This window comes from Microcebus murinus, chromosome 12 (genome assembly GCF_040939455.1).
Source record: "Microcebus murinus isolate Inina chromosome 12, M.murinus_Inina_mat1.0, whole genome shotgun sequence".
In the NCBI taxonomy this organism is placed as follows: domain Eukaryota; kingdom Metazoa; phylum Chordata; class Mammalia; order Primates; family Cheirogaleidae; genus Microcebus; species Microcebus murinus.
In genome coordinates, this window is record NC_134115.1 from 47,108,012 (window position 1) to 47,120,712 (window position 12,701).

Below are 12,701 nucleotides of genomic sequence, written 5' to 3' on the forward strand. Positions count from 1 at the left end.
TTTGTCATCAGAAATTCTTTTCCTTAGAATAGCAGTGGTTTAACTTCCTGATAATTCATGAACTCCCAGTATTACATTTCTAGATGGAACAGAAATAAAGCATCGGTTACTGGTAGCACAGCATGGAAGAGTGGCAGGTGTGTTAAGCGTTAACATTTTTGAAAAGCAAAAGAGTGTTTTTTAGAGGGGAGAGAAACATCATTGGAAGAGAACTAAAAGTAGTAGACCTACCGTTCAATCAAGCAATCCCACTACTGGGTGTTTACCCATAGGAAAAGAAGTCTTTATATCAAAAAGACATCTGATACTCAAATGTTTATTGCAGCACAGTTCACAATAGCAAAGACATGGAATTAGCCCTAGTGCCCATCAATTCATGAGTGGACTAATAAAATGTAGTATGTATATCATGGAGTACTACCCAGCCATAAAAAAGGATATTGCATGTTACTAGTTCTACCTTCCTAAGTTAGCAAGTGTGGGAGGCCAAGGAGAAGGAAGTAGGTTAGTGAGTAACTAGCCTAAGGAAACCTGGTGATTTTTGAGATGGCTTTGGTTGGAAATAAGAGTCTAAAACATGGGAGAAAGGCCTAGATTAGAAGTATACATTTATAGTCATCAACATATAAGTCATATTTGAAACTCAGAGTAGATGAGCTCAGGCAGTGAGACTCAGCAGAGGAAGAACACAGAATCTTAGGGAAGCAATTTTTTTCAAGAATTGCATGATACACTTTTAGATGAAAAAGTATGGGAAGAAAGACTGAAATAAATACCCTTGAATTTGGCACTTAGATGGCCATTAGAAATTTTAGCAAGTGTGGTTTCAGTGGGGTGGTGGGGCCAATAGCTAGATAGTATTGTCTTAGAATACTTTTCATTGCAGAAAGCAATGGCTTACTTCAACTGACTCAAGGACATTTATTGCAAGCATTCCTAGATTTTTCCAGAAATCCAAAGGCAAAAACTTTATTTCTAGTTCTTGGGAGTACTAGGAGCACAAAGATATCAGGCACAAAGAATTTATTTCTCTCTCTCTTTCAGGGGCTGCATGGAATCAACTTCTCTTGTGGTTTCTACTTTTCTCTGTAAGGGCAGCTCCATCCCTTTCTGTGCTTCTTATGCTTTTCTCTTTATTGTCATAAAATATATATAACATAGAGTTTATCATTTTAACCATTTGAAAGTATTCAGTGACATTTAGTGTATTCACAGTGTGTGCTGCCATCACCAGTATTTCCAGAGTGTTCTTATCACCCCAAAGGAAACCTTAAGCCCATTTCCAATTTCTCCCAGGCCCTAGCAAACAATAATCTGTTGTCTCTATTTATTTTCCTTTTCTTTATATTTCATTTAAACGGCATCATGCAATACATGGCCTTTTGTGATTGGTTTCTTTCACTTGGCATGATGTTTTCTAGGTTCATTCATGTTCATGTGGTAGCAAGTATCAGTACTTCATTCCTTTTTATAGCTGAATAATAATCCTTTGTATTACATGGATATATCATACTTTGTTCATCAGTTGATGGGCATTTGGGTTGTTTCTACTTTTTGGCTATTGTGTACAAATTTTATTTGAAAACCTGTTTTCAATTCTTTTGTGTACATATATCTGGAAAGGGGATTGCTGTGTTACATAGTTTAACTGTTTAATTTTTTGAAGAACTGCCAAAATGTTTTTCCAAGGTAGCTGCACTGTTTTTCACCCACCAGCAATACACGAGGATTCTAGTTTCACCATGTTCTTGCCAACATTTATTGATATTTTCCATTATATTATTATTGCCATCTGGATGTGAAGTGGTATCTCATGTGGTTTTGATTTGCATTTCCCTAATGACTAACGATGTTGAGCATCTTTTCATGTATTTGTTGGCCATTTGTATATCTTTTTTGGAGGATTATCTGTTCAAGTCCTTTGTCCATTTTTAAAAAATCATATTGCCTTTTTGTTCTTGACTTATAAGAGTACTTGGTTACTAGACCATTATCTATAATTTGCAGAGTCTCCCAATCTGTAGGTTGTCTTTTCACTTTGACAGTTTTTAACTTTGACAGAGTCCAGTTTATCCTTTTTTTATTGTTGCTCAGGTTGTTGGTGTCATACCTAAGAATCCATTGCCAAATCCAAGGTCGAAGTGTTACCCATAGGTTCTCTTCTAAGAGTTTGATTGGTTTAGCTCTGATCTTTAGAGTATTAATCCATTTTGAGTTAATTTTTGTAAATAATGTTAGTTAGGGACCGCACTTCATTCTTTGGCATGTAAATATCTAGTTGTCTTAGCACTATTTGTTGAAGAAATCATTCTTTCCCCTATTAAAGGGTCTTGACAGTTGGCTGTAAGTATGTGGTTTTATTTTTGTACTGTTAATTCAGTTCTACAAGTCATTATGTCTCTACTTACCTGTGCCAATACACACCATTTTGCTTACTATAGCTCTGTAGTAAGTTTTGAAATTAGTATGTATGAGCCCTCCAAATTTTTTGTTCTGAAGATTGTTTTGGTTATTTAAGGCCCCTTGCAATTCCATATGAATTTGAGGATTAGCTTTTCTATTTCTGTGAAAAACAATCTTGGAATTTTGATAGGGATTGCATTCAATCACTTTGGGTAGTACTATTATAGTATTAAGCATTCCAATCCATGTACATGAGATGTCTTTCCATTTGTTTAGGTTTCTTTTAATGTCTTTAAGGAATGTTTTGTACTTTTTAGTGTATAAGTCTTTCCCTGTGATTACATTTATTCCCCAGGTATTTTATTATTTTATTATTTTGCTATTACAAGTGGAATTGTTTCTTAATTTCCTTTTCAGATTATTCCCTGCTAGAATATAGAAACGTAACTATTTTTTATGTGTTGGTCTTATACACTGAAACTTTATTGAATTCTTTTTATAGATCCATTAGTTTTTAAAAGATTTTTTGGGTTTTTCTATATATAGCATATGTCATCTGCAAATATAGCTTTACCTCTTCCTTTCCAATCTGAATGCCTTTTATTTCTTTTTCTTATCCAATTGCTCTGGCTAGAACATCTAGTACAAAGTGATGAAAGTGGAATGTAGTCTTGTTCCTCATGGAAAAGGAAAAGCTTTGAGTTTGATATTAACTGTGGGTTTTTCTCAAGTTCCCCTTAACATGTTAAGATACAACCCTTGCATTCCTGGGATAAATTCTGTTTCATTGTGGTATATAATCCTTTTAATATGCTGGTGGGTTCTGTTTGCTGGTGTTCTGTTGAGAATTTTTATATTTATATTCATAAGGAATATTAGTCTCTAGTTTTATTTTTTTAGGTTTTTTTTGTAGTGTCTTTGTCTGGCTTTATTAGGATAATATTGATCTCCTAGAATGTGTTAGAAAGTATTCCCTTCTCTTCTATTTTTTGAAAGAAATTGAGAAGGGTTGGTGTTAATTCTTTAAGTGTTTGGTAATATTCACCAATGAAGCCTTCTGCTCCCTGGTTTTTCTTTGTTGGGAGATTTTTGATAACTGACCCAATCTCTTTACTTGTTATAGGTCTATTAATATTTTCTGTTTATTCCTGGGTCAGTTTTAGTAATTTGTGTGTTTCTAAGAATTTGTCCATTTAATATTTTGGCATATAGTTTTTCATAGTATTCTCTTATAATCCTTTTTGTTCCTGTATGTTCAGTAGAAATATCTCCACTTTTATTTCTTATTTCATTTACACCTTCTCTATTTTTTTTCTTAGTCTAGCTAAAGTTTGTCAATTTTGTTTTTCTTTTCTAAGATCCAGTTTTTGGTTTTGTTGGTTCTTTTGTTTTCTTATTCTATACTTTGTTATCTCCACTCTAAACTTCATTATTTCCTTCCCTCTAACTTTGGGTATATTTACTCTTCTTTTTTCTAGTTCCTTGAGGTATAAAGTTAGGATATTGATTTATTTATATTTTTTAAAATATGGGCATTTATTGCAAACAGTCTCCTGCAGAGCACTGCTTTTGCTGCATCTCAAGTTTTGGTATTTCATGTTTTTATTTTCATTAGTCTCAAATTATTTTTTAATTCCCCTGTGATTTCTTCTTTTATCCATTGGTAATTTATGAGCGTACTTTTTATTTTCTACATATTTGTGAATTTTCCAGGTTTCCTGGAAATTTGTTCTTGATTGCTAGCTTCATTTCATTGTGATTAGTGAAAGCATTTTGTTTGATTTTAGCCTTTTAAAATTTATTGAAACTTGTTTTGTGGTCTGACATATGGTTGGTGTTGGAAAATGTTCCATGTGCACTTGAAACAAATGTGTATCCTGATGGTGTTGAATAGAACTGTTCTGGCTATGTGTGCTAGGTTTCTTTGGTTTATATTGTTATCCAGGTTTCCTATATCCTTATTAATCTTCTTTCTAGATAGTCTATCATTATTCAAAGTAGAGTATTGAAGTCTCCAGTTCTTATTGTAGAGCCATCTACTTCTCTCCCTTCAATTCTGTTGGTGTTTGCTTTATGTATTTTGGGGCTCTCTTGTTTGATTTATACATGTTTATAATTGTTAAACTTCTTGATTAATCAAGTTTGAATTGATGCCAACTTAGCTCCAGCATCATACAAAAACCTGCTCTTATAAAGCTCAATCCCTCCTCCTTACATTATCACTATCCCAAATTACATGTTGCTTGCCCATTAATGTAGATTTGTAATTGTTTTATGCATTTTCATTTTAAATCATACTAGTGAAAGGGGGAGTTAAAAAACAAAAATATAATAATACTGGCTTTTATATTTACCTCTGTAATTACCTTTACCTGAGTTCTTTATTTCTTTATGACTTCACATTACTCTCTAGATAACTGTCTAGTTTCCTTTTATTTTAGCCTAAAGGACTCCTCTTAACATCTCATATAGAGCATGTCTAAGAGTGACAAACTTCCTCAGCTTTGTTTTTCTGGGAATGTCTTAACTTCTCCTTAATTCTTAAATGATAGTTTTGTTAGGTATAGCATTTTGGGATGACATGTTTTCTTTCAGCACTTTAAAAATGTTATCCCGCTTACTGGACTCCATGGTTTCTCATGAGAAATGGGCCATTAATCTTATTGAGAATCCTTTGTATGTGATGAGTAGTTCTCTTTGCTGCTTTCAAGATTCTCTTTGTCTTTGTCCTTTGAAAATGTTATTACAGTGTGTCTTGGTGTGGATCTCTTTGCATTTATCTTTCTTGGAATTTGTTGAGCTTCTTGAATGTATAGAGTTATGTCTTTTTAAATCAAATTTGGGAAGATTTTGGCCATTGTTTCTCCAAATAGTCCTTTTATCTCTTTCTCTGTCTACTATCCTTCTGGGATTCCCCTTATACATATGTTGATATAGTTGAAGGTATCTTTAGGCCCCAATCATTTTTTTTTCTTCTTTCTTTCTGTTTCTTAGACTATATAATTTCAATTGACCTATCTTTATGTGAGACAGTTCTTTCTTCTGCCCGCTCAAATCTGCTATTTCAACCATCTAGTGAGTTTTGTGTTGCAGTTACTATGTTTTTAGCTCCACAATTTTTTCAGTTTTTTTTTTTTTTAAACTCTTTATTGATATTCTCTATTCTCTATTTGTTCATGTATCATTGCCCATTGGTTTCCTTTGGTTGTTTAAGCATGTTTGAGATAGTTGATTTCAAGTGTTTTTCTAGTAAGTCCGACGTCTGTGCTTCCTCTGGGATAATTTCTATTAATTTCTTCTATGAAATGGCCAAACTTTCTTGTTTTTTTATGCTCTATAATTTTTTGTTGAAAACCCCCCTCCAGCCTCACATTTTATTTATTCATTCTTCTATGAATGGACATTTGGGCTGCTTTTGCCACTTTATTATTATAAATAATGCTGCTAGGAACACAATGTGCAAATTATCTCTTCAAGATCCTGCCTTCAGTTGTTTTTGATATGTACCCAAAAATGAGATTGCTGGATTATATGGTGGTTGCATTTATAATTTTATATTTATATAAAATAATTTATAATTTTCTGAGGAATTGCCATACTGTTTTCCATAGTGGTTGCACCATTTTACAATCCCACCAACAGTGCCTAAGAGTTCCAATTTATCCATATCCTCCCCAACACTTTATTTTCTGGTCGTCTAGCAGTCAGCCTAATAGCCGTGAGTTGATATCTCACTGTGGTTTTGGTTTACGTTCTCCTGCTGTTTAGTGATGTTAGGCTTCTCCTTTCTTTTGTGCTTCTCCTTTCTATTGCTATTTTTCCTTTTGCTGACTCTGCCCCCTTTCTTAGTGTCTGCTGATTTTGCTTCTACTTCTTCTTTTCAGCTTCTGCTGATTGTGTTGCTTTTTTCTGCTGATTCCACATTTGCTTCTCCTTTTTCCTATGCTTCTCCTTTCTGCAGCTATTTTTCCTTCTGCTGACTGCCCTATTTCTGCTTCCCCTTTTTTCAGTGTGTTGATTTTGCCTCCGTTTCTCAAACTTTTTCCTATGCTTCTTTTTTCTGCTGCTGTTTTCACTTTTGCTGGCTCTGCCCTTGCTTCTGCTTCCCCATTCTTTTGGCATCTGCTGATTCTGCCATTTTTTCTGTTGATTTTGCCTCTGCTTCTCCTTTTTCCTATGCTTTCCCTTTCTGTTGCTGTTTTTACTTTTGCTGACTCTGCCCTGCTTGTGCTTCCCATGTTTTCCGTTTCTGATTTTGCCTCTGCTTCTCCTTTTTCCTAAGCTTCTCCTTTCTGTTGCTGTTTTCACTTTGCTGACTCTACCCTGCTTGTGCTTCCCATTTTTTTCAGTTTCTGATTTTGCCTCTGCTTCTCCTTTTTCCTAAGCTGCTTCTTTTTCCTAAGCTTCTCCTTTCTGTTGCTGTTTTCACTTTGCTGACTCTGCCCTGCTTGTGCTTCCTATTTTTTCAGTTTCTAATTTTGCCTCTGCTTCTTCTTTTTCCTAAGCTTCCCCTTTTCTGTTGCTGTTTTCACTTTTACTGACTCTGCCCTGCTTGTACTTCCCATTTTTCAGTATCAGATGTTGCCTCTACTTCTCCTTTTTCCTAAGCTCCCCCTTTCTACAGCTGTTTTCACTTTGCTACCTCTGCCCAGCTTGTGCTTCCCATTTTTCAGCATCAGGTTTTGCCTCTGTTTCTCCTTTTCCCCAAGCTTCTCCTTTCCGTTGCTGTTTTCACTTTTACTGACTCTGTCCTGCTTGTACTTCCCATTTTTCAGTATCAGATGTTGCCTCTACTTCTCCTTTTTCCTAAGCTCCCCCTTTCTACAGCTGTTTTCACTTTGCTACCTCTGCCCAGCTTGTGCTTCCCATTTTTCAGCATCAGGTTTTGCCTCTGCTTCTCCTTTTCCCCAAGCTTCTCCTTTCTGTTGCTGTTTTCACTTTGCTGACTCTGTCCTGCTTGTGCTTCCCATTTTTCAGTATCAGGTTTTACCTCTGCTTCTCCTTTTTCCTAAGCTCCCCCTTTCTACAGCTGTTTTCACTTTGCTACCTCTGCCCAGCTTGTGCTTCCCATTTTTCAGTATCAGGTTTTACCTCTGCTTCTCCTTTTTCCTAAGCTTCTCCTTTCTGTTGCTGTTTTCACTTTGCTGCCTCTGCCCAGCTTGTGCTTCCCATTTTTCAGTATCAGGTTTTACCTCTGCTTCTCCTTTTTCCTAAGCTTCTCCTTTCTGTTGCTGTTTTCACTTTGCTGACTCTGCCCAGCTTGTGCTTCCCATTTTTCAGTATCAGGTTTTACCTCTGCTTCTCCTTTTTCCTAAGCTTCTCCTTTCTGTTGCTGTTTTCACTTTGCTGCCTCTGCCCAGCTTGTGCTTCCCATTTTTCAGTATCAGGTTTTACCTCTGCTTCTCCTTTTTCCTAAGCTTCTCCTTTCTGTTGCTGTTTTCACTTTGCTGCCTCTGCCCAGCTTGTGCTTCCCATTTTTCAGTATCAGGTTTTGCCTCTGCTTCTCCTTTTCCCCAAGCTTCTCCTTTCTGTTGCTGTTTTCACTTTGCTGCCTCTGCCCAGCTTGTGCTTCCCATTTTTCAGTATCAGGTTTTGCCTCTGCTTCTCCTTTTCCCCAAGCTTCTCCTTTCTGTTGCTATTTTCACTTTGCTGACTCTGCCCAGCTTGTGCTTCCCATTTTTCAGTATCAGGTTTTACCTCTGCTTCTCCTTTTTCCTAAGCTTCTCCTTTCTGTTGCTGTTTTCACTTTGCTGACCTTGCCTTGCCTGTGCTTCCTCATTTTTCAATATCTGCTGATTTGCCTCTGCTTCTCCTTTGTCCTATGCTTCTCCTTTCTGCAGCTGTTTTCAGTTTGCTCATTCTGCCCTGCTTGGGCTTCCCATTTTTCAGTATATGCTGGTTTGCATCTGCTTCTCCTTTGTCCTATGCTTCTCCTTTCTGCAGCTGTTTTTCCTTTTGCTGACTCTGCCTCCACTTCTGATTACCACTTTTTCAGCATTTTCTGATTCTGGTGCTGCTTTTACTGATCCCACTTCTGCTCTTCCTTTACCTGCTGATGCTTTTCCTTTTGCCAATTCTGCTGATGCTAAACTTCTCTTCTGCTGATGATGTTGACCCTGCTGCTTCTTCTTCTCTTTCTTGGTCTTTTACGTTTTTATGCACTGTTTCTGATCTCCTTGTAGCTTCACTTTACATGGCCCTTAGTAGCTATTCCATCCCTGACTGAACCATATGTTTCCACTTATAAGTGCTCAGGTATCTCAGTTTTTCAATTGCCAATTACCCTGCACACAACCATAAAAAAGGAATATGATATTAAAGTAATGATACTGTGTCATAGGTAGCTTATTAACCTAACCTATGGTGCTCACTTCTGGAATAGTCACCATGGTGCAGGCTGAGGAGCAGAAAAAGAGAATTTTATGCTACATTATGTGACCAATTTAGGGTCACAGGAACTAGGTAAGCCATAGTCCTTAGAAAGGGAATGTACCTGAGTGGGCAGTACTTGTCCTTTCTGCTGGAAGTGGATTGAGGGATAAGTGTGCAATGATGCAATAATGTAGAGTAAGTTACTTATTTTTCAAATAGATAAAACTGGATTAAAAGACAAGAGAGCATGGAAGACAGCTAAGTAGCAATGTGGAATATTCTTACCCAGATGAGAAGGCAAAACTGCACACAAAAAGGAACGAAATCCTGAAAGAATGGATGAGCCTGAAGGACATTATGTTAAGTGAAATAAACCAGGCACAGAAATATAAATACTGTATGTTCTCACTCATACATGGAAGCTAAAAAAATGTTGTTCTCATGTAAAAGTAGAAAGTAAAATAGTGGTGACTAAAGGCTGGGAAAGGTAACGAGGATAGGAGATAGGGAGAGGTTGGTTAAAGGATACAAAATAAAAACTAGGTACTAGGAATAAGTTCTAGTGTTCTATAGCACTGTAGGGTGACTGTAGTTAACAATAATTTATTGTTAGTTTCAAAAGGAGAGGATTTTGAATGTTCCCAATATAAAGAAATGATAAATATTTGAGGGGATAAACATGCTAATTACCCCGATTTGATCATTGTACATATGTATAGAATTATCACTCTGTAACCCATAAATATTAATATGTACAGTTTTATGTATCAATTAAAAATTTAAAAAGAAGAACAGAGGGCGAAAGGTTTTGCCACAAATGGGGTTGAAATTAAGAGTGCAGAATTGAACAGTTGATCACAAGTGAAGATGTGATATCAGATCCTTTGAAACTAGAAGAAAGGGAAAGTTGGCATTTTCCACTTTCTTAATGCTATGAAGGTATTTTATAATATTTTTTTCTTTTATGCTGCAGGTCCTGAATCTGTACCTCCTTCCCTTCTTAAAGTGGTGATGAAACCCATAGCAGCTGTTGGAGAAAGCTACCAATATCCTCCTGTGAACTGGGCTGCACTCCTCTCTCCACTTATGAGGCTAAACTTTGGTAAATATCAGATGTTTTTAGGTCTTTAGACTTTGCTTTTAGGCTTTGAGCTGAGTAGAAAAACCTATTCTGTGTCGCAGTTCATAATGACTTGATAGATGTTTTAGATCTTGAGGTTTGCCTTGTTGGATGTGGCTGAGTTACTTTCACTGAGTCATTGAGTCCCTTGGTGAGGAGGAAGAGGTCTGAAGACACAGGCCAGATACGTCCATCGAAAACAATACTTGACTGAGGGGTGCGTATTGCTGGGAACATGGTGCAGGTCCCATAAAGCCTGGGTCGGTGGTTATCAAACTGTACTTCCAGAGCCCTCGGTGTCAAAAAGTACCATGTGAGATGCTATATAAGTTTTCTCTGGAACAAATTACCACTGACTTAGTGGCTTGAAACAACACAAATTTATTATCTTTACAGTTCTATAGGCCAGAAGTCCAACATGTTTCTCACCAGACTAAGATCAAGGTGTCAGCAGCACAGAATTTCTTTCTAGAGGCTCTAGGGGAGAATCTATTTCCTTTTCTTTTCCAGCTTCTACAGGTTTCCCACAATCTTTGAATGGTGTCACTTTTTCTCCATCTTCAACACAAACAATGGAGGGCTGAGGTCTTCTCACACTGTCATCTCTCTGGTTCTCTACAGCCAGGAAATGGCTGTTTTCCACCTTTAAGGACTCACATGATTAATGGACTCACTTAAATAATTCAGGATAATCCCCCCTCAGGATCCTTAACCTTAATCACATCTGCAAAGTTTCTTTGCCATATAATTAGGGAATATATTCACAGGTTCCAAGGATTAGGATGTGGACATCATCAGGGGCCATTATTCTGTCTACTACAATTATTTTGTGTTGAGAGGCAAAGTGAATACACACCTCAGTGTCCCCTAGTTCATCCACAGCAACCTCTTTTATACAGAATGGAGTTATCACATGCAAATATAATTTCATATGCTTGCTCCAAAAAAAAGAGAATAATTTAAAGTGTTGTAAAATTGCATGAGTTTGCATTTGCCGTGAGTGTTCCATCATAGTAGAGTGCTTACTTACATATGATGTACAGAATGACTGGTATACTGTAATTTATGTGCAATTTAAAAGATAACTAAAGATAATTTTGACTACACACAATTTTTCACTTAAATGCTTTCATTTGAACATAATCTCTCCATAAGATATGATGTCACCATGCTGGGTTTCCAGAGATTTCATTTGAAAAATATGTTCCTTTGTCCCTCTTCTACTTTTGTGTGGTATATTGAAAATGTTTGTTTTTTAGTAAAATCCTCAGATAAAAAGAAGAAATGGTCTGGTTGGGAAAATAAGACTGCTGATGGGGATCAGGATACTAAAAAGACTTGATCACTAAAGAATGTGGCTACATTTTTAAGTCATTCCAGACCTCTATATATGTATGTGCTGAATATGAGATGGAGAGGAGGGAATAATAGAGACCAAGGGTTTTTTAGTGAGAATTTTCTCATATTTTCAACAGTGCTTGAATATGTAGGTTTCTCTGGATATTATAAGAGAAATTTCCCTACCTAGTTCATGTCACTTGTCAGTTCCAAGACTTGGGACTATGATGCCATTGTACACGTTCTTTTGCCTCATAACCAACAAGTCTCTTGAATACACCTTCTGCTTTACCGAAGTTCTGTTACCTGCAGAATTCACACAAGCAGATGCTTTGATTTGAGATATTAAAGCCTGAAAATGAGTCAGAGAAGCAGCTGTATGACAGATTCTTTCCCTTTCTCTCTTTCAGGTGAAGAGATCCAGCAACTGTGCCTTGAAATTATGGTGACCCAGGCACAGTCATCCCAGAACGCAGCTGCACTGTTGGGCTTGTGGGTGATGCCACCACTGATCCACAGTCTGAGTGTAAGTAGCCATGAAGGGTGTTGGCCAAGGGGAGGATATGGTTCTTTTGGAGGAAACTAACATTCGAATGGGGGTGTGTTCTCAAAGTCGAGAGTGGACAAAGGGGATCTTACAAAGGGCTTGATAGTAGCTGGCCTGCAGATTAGAAAATTATATTGCTCAGAACCCCACCTAGCCATTATCATTCATGCTTTAGCCACCATTTATTACAAAAAGGGGAAAGTAATGATCAGGTGAATTAAAGTTCCTTTCTCAAGATTATACAGCTAGAAAGTTGTGGAATTATTTCAACCTAGGTTTCTCTGATTACATAGTATATGTAATCATCTCAGTAGGTATTAAGATGAAAGCAAATCCACATGTACTGGACTCATCTATGTATTATCCCTCCCTTTCCCAGAGGAGGCAGCCATTAAGGTGAGTGTTGAAGGCTCAGTAGGATTTAGTTAGGCATTGAATCAGGGACACCAGGGGATGTAGTGAGAGGGTGTAGGTGGAAAGTGTGAAACATCTCCTGGGGTGTTTAGCTTGAGCAAAGTATTGAGGAAGAAGTGACCCAATCTGGTGTTTGTGATAAGAGCTAGCACCTTCCAGGTATAGGCTAAGGGTAGGCAGGAAGAATAGGGCAAGAGTGTTTAAAGATGGGTAGTTAGTAAAGATGTATAATTTTGATTTGCAAGCTAGGACAGAAAAATGCATTCCATTAGAGGTTTACCAGTTGATAAAAGTTTAAATGCTCTCATCTTTGGCCTGTTATTCTTCTGTTCTAGAAGGCTTTTAATCTTTGAGAATAACCCTCAACTCTTGGCTTTTGTCCCTACTCTGAACTGTTTTTGATTTTTGTTTTTTTTTACACCTTTCCTACTCCTCCCAGTCTTTTTAATTGAAGGTGGATGCTATGGAGATCTGCATCCTTTCTGTCAACTATTAACCTTACTCTAC

General features: G+C 36.9%; 1 protein-coding gene across 2 annotated transcripts in view; it reads left to right on the top strand.

Annotated features, from left to right (window-relative positions):
- FOCAD (focadhesin) overlaps positions 1–12,701 on the top strand; it is a 265,358-nt gene that overhangs the window by 232,828 nt on the left and 19,829 nt on the right. For both annotated transcript variants that reach the window (XM_076008775.1, XM_012769776.3), the window contains exons 36-37: positions 9,749–9,877; positions 11,644–11,759. In XM_076008775.1, the coding sequence (XP_075864890.1) occupies positions 9,749–9,877; positions 11,644–11,759 (245 nt within the window). The remainder of the gene's footprint in view (positions 1–9,748; positions 9,878–11,643; positions 11,760–12,701) is intronic.